The 2,651-nt window shown below is 44.6% G+C and overlaps 1 protein-coding gene across 1 annotated transcript; it reads left to right on the plus strand.

Moving 5' to 3' along the window:
* Nucleotides 1-419: 419 nt before the first annotated feature.
* Nucleotides 420-2,161, plus strand: LOC134805415 (uncharacterized). Its single transcript, XM_063778724.1, has 2 exons — nucleotides 420-847; nucleotides 1,240-2,161. The coding sequence occupies exons 1-2, from the start codon at nucleotides 443-445 to the stop codon at nucleotides 1,243-1,245; spliced, it is 411 nt and encodes a 136-aa protein (XP_063634794.1). The 5' UTR covers nucleotides 420-442; the 3' UTR covers nucleotides 1,246-2,161.
* The last annotated feature ends 490 nt before the right edge of the window (nucleotides 2,162-2,651 follow it).

The following is a 2,651-nucleotide window of genomic DNA, read 5'->3' on the forward strand; positions in this document are numbered from 1 at the left end:
TCCGGCCAAACCATCTACATTAACGTACGCTAAAGTGGTGAAATTAGTGACAGATCACTTGGAACCCGTGCCATCGGCGTTAGCAGAACGTTATAAGTTTCGGCAATCCAGACAACAAAACGGGCAATCCATTGCCGAGTACGTGGCCACGTTAAAACAAATGGCGAGGTTTTGTGACTTCGGTAGCGTGACTAACGGGCTAGAAGAGAACCTCCGGGATCAACTAGTGTGCGGGATTACCAGTGACGCAATTCGACAGAGGTTATTTGCAGATAAAAAACTGGAATACAGTAAAGCGGTACTGATAGCGACTACAATGGAGTCGGCGGAGAAAGATTCTAGTGCGGTGGAATCTCCGGCGATAGGAATGCACTACAATCTACAATGCCAGCCAAAGTGGAAAAAAACAGCGTACAGCGTGCGCCGTGCGGCGACACTAGACATGAGCGTTCCGCGTGCAAATTTAAGGATTACGTGTGCGACACGTGTTCACGGTGTCGGTCATTTACGGCGTGTGTGTCCCGAAAAGGAGGGGCACAGAGCTAGGGCAAGACCTGGAGCGACAAAGAAATGGGGAACCAGTCAGGAGTACGCAAGTGGCTCGGGAGGCCGCGGCTATAACGAGAGGGCATGGACCGGCCGGGGAGGCAGCACGGCCGGCAGGAGGCGGCGAGGCGCGCGCTCGGGCGCGGCGCCCGCGCACCAGCACTGCATCCGGGAGCACCCCGGGCCGGCCGAGGAGGCGAGCTGGCGGGGCGACGGCGGCGAGGGCGCGGGCCCTAGCCGACGCACGGACAGCGACGACGAATGGCCGATATATCAAATGGGACTGAGTCAATATCCACCGGTATGTATGGAGATACTTGTACAAAATATGCCATTAATTATGGAAATTGATACCGGATCTCCCCTTTCGTGTATAAATAATGACACTTACAAGAACAATTTCAGTCAACTAGAATTAAAGGCAATACGAAATAAAGGCAAGGTATACGATTATTTGCTTATAATGGTTCCCGCATTTATCCTTTAGGGCTACGTTGAAGTGAAAGTGTCGTATAACAACTGTGTTAAGACGTTAGATTTATATGTGATAGATAATGGAACCACGAATATATTAGGACGGCAATGGCTTGCCGAGTTAGATATTCAGGTTCCGCGATTAAAGGTATCAAGTGTCAATAAACTGGAGAAGGATTATGGAAACCCGTCTCTTACTATGAATGATATCCTTTCCAGGTTTAAAGATGTGTTCGACGGAACCCTGGGTTGCTTCACCGGCGGCCGGGCCACGCTGCAGCTGCGCGAGGGGGCGGTGCCTGTGTATTGCCGGGCGCGACCTTTGCCCTACGCGCTACGTCAGCGCGTGGACGCCGAATTGGACGCCATGCTGGCGTCGGGCGTCATCACACCGGTCGACCACTCGGACTGGGCGACACCGCTGGTGGTGGCGCACAAAGCGGACGGCGCCATCAGACTGTGTGCGGACTACAAGGTTACGCTAAACAAGGTACTAATGGTAGACAGATATCCCGTGCCCAGGATTGATGACCTGTTAAGTAATATTAGTGGCTACAAATATTTTTCCAAGCTTGATCTATCACAGGCCTATAACCAGATTCTTTTGGATGATACGGCAAGATATACGGTGGTCAACACACATAGAGGTTTATTTCAATATAACCGTCTCGTTTATGGTTTGTCCTCGAGTCCCGGCATATTTCAAAGGATCATGTTAAATTTGTTCAAAAATATGCCCCATGTTATTGTCTTTCTTGACGATATATTGATCACTAGTAAAACGATACAAGAACATAATCAACATATACAGGAGTTCTTGCACATATTGCAAGGTAACGGGTTAAAAGTAAGAAAAGATAAATGCGAGTTTTTTGTAGATGAGGCTAAATATTTAGGGTTTATTATAAACAAAGACGGCGTGAGGGTTGACACGGATAAGGTGGCACCGATTATTAAAATGTCGCCTCCCACCAATGTTTCCGAGGTCATTCTTGGGTATGGTTAACTTTTACGGGAAATTTATTAAGCATTTGAGCGATATTCTGGCTCCTCTTTACGACTTACTTCGGAAAGGTAAACATTGGGTGTGGGGTGGCAGGCAGAATGACAGTTTTATCAAAGTTAAGAAGGCGTTGTGCAGTGTGGAGTAGGGTGGAGCGTCGTTATATGGAAAAAAATAAAAATTTGATTATCAATATGGAACCAGTACCAAAAGTTGCAGTTTGTCATGTAGATTATAGTGATTATACCAAGTTTCAAAATCAACACTACTTTTAGCCCTCTACTCAGCCGCTAAAGAAATGAATAAAGGAAAATTTTCATCAATTATTAAAATATACTATTTCACTAATACGTGTACATTTTATTGAAATTATATAATACTTCATAAGCGTATAATAAGTTATTACCAAAATTTTAGTGCATTTTTCAATATTTATGAAATAATATAATTTCAGAATTTCATATCAAACAGCAATTTCGTGCAAAACATGGAAAATGCTACAGTGTAAAAAAAATATATGAGTTATTTTTTTTAGACATTCTTGTGTCAAAGTAACGATGTTATTGATTACGAAAAGTATCATTTTACTGCAAAAAAAGGGTTACTTATATGTTTAAATAAGCGTCAA

This window comes from Cydia splendana, unplaced genomic scaffold (genome assembly GCF_910591565.1).
Source record: "Cydia splendana unplaced genomic scaffold, ilCydSple1.2 scaffold_106_ctg1, whole genome shotgun sequence".
NCBI classification, from domain to species: domain Eukaryota; kingdom Metazoa; phylum Arthropoda; class Insecta; order Lepidoptera; family Tortricidae; genus Cydia; species Cydia splendana.

Excerpts from the sequence above, each read along its gene's own strand:
- LOC134805415 (XM_063778724.1), top strand. The coding sequence starts at position 443 with ATGAGCGTTCCGCGTGCAAATTTAAGGATTACGTGTGCGACACGTGTT.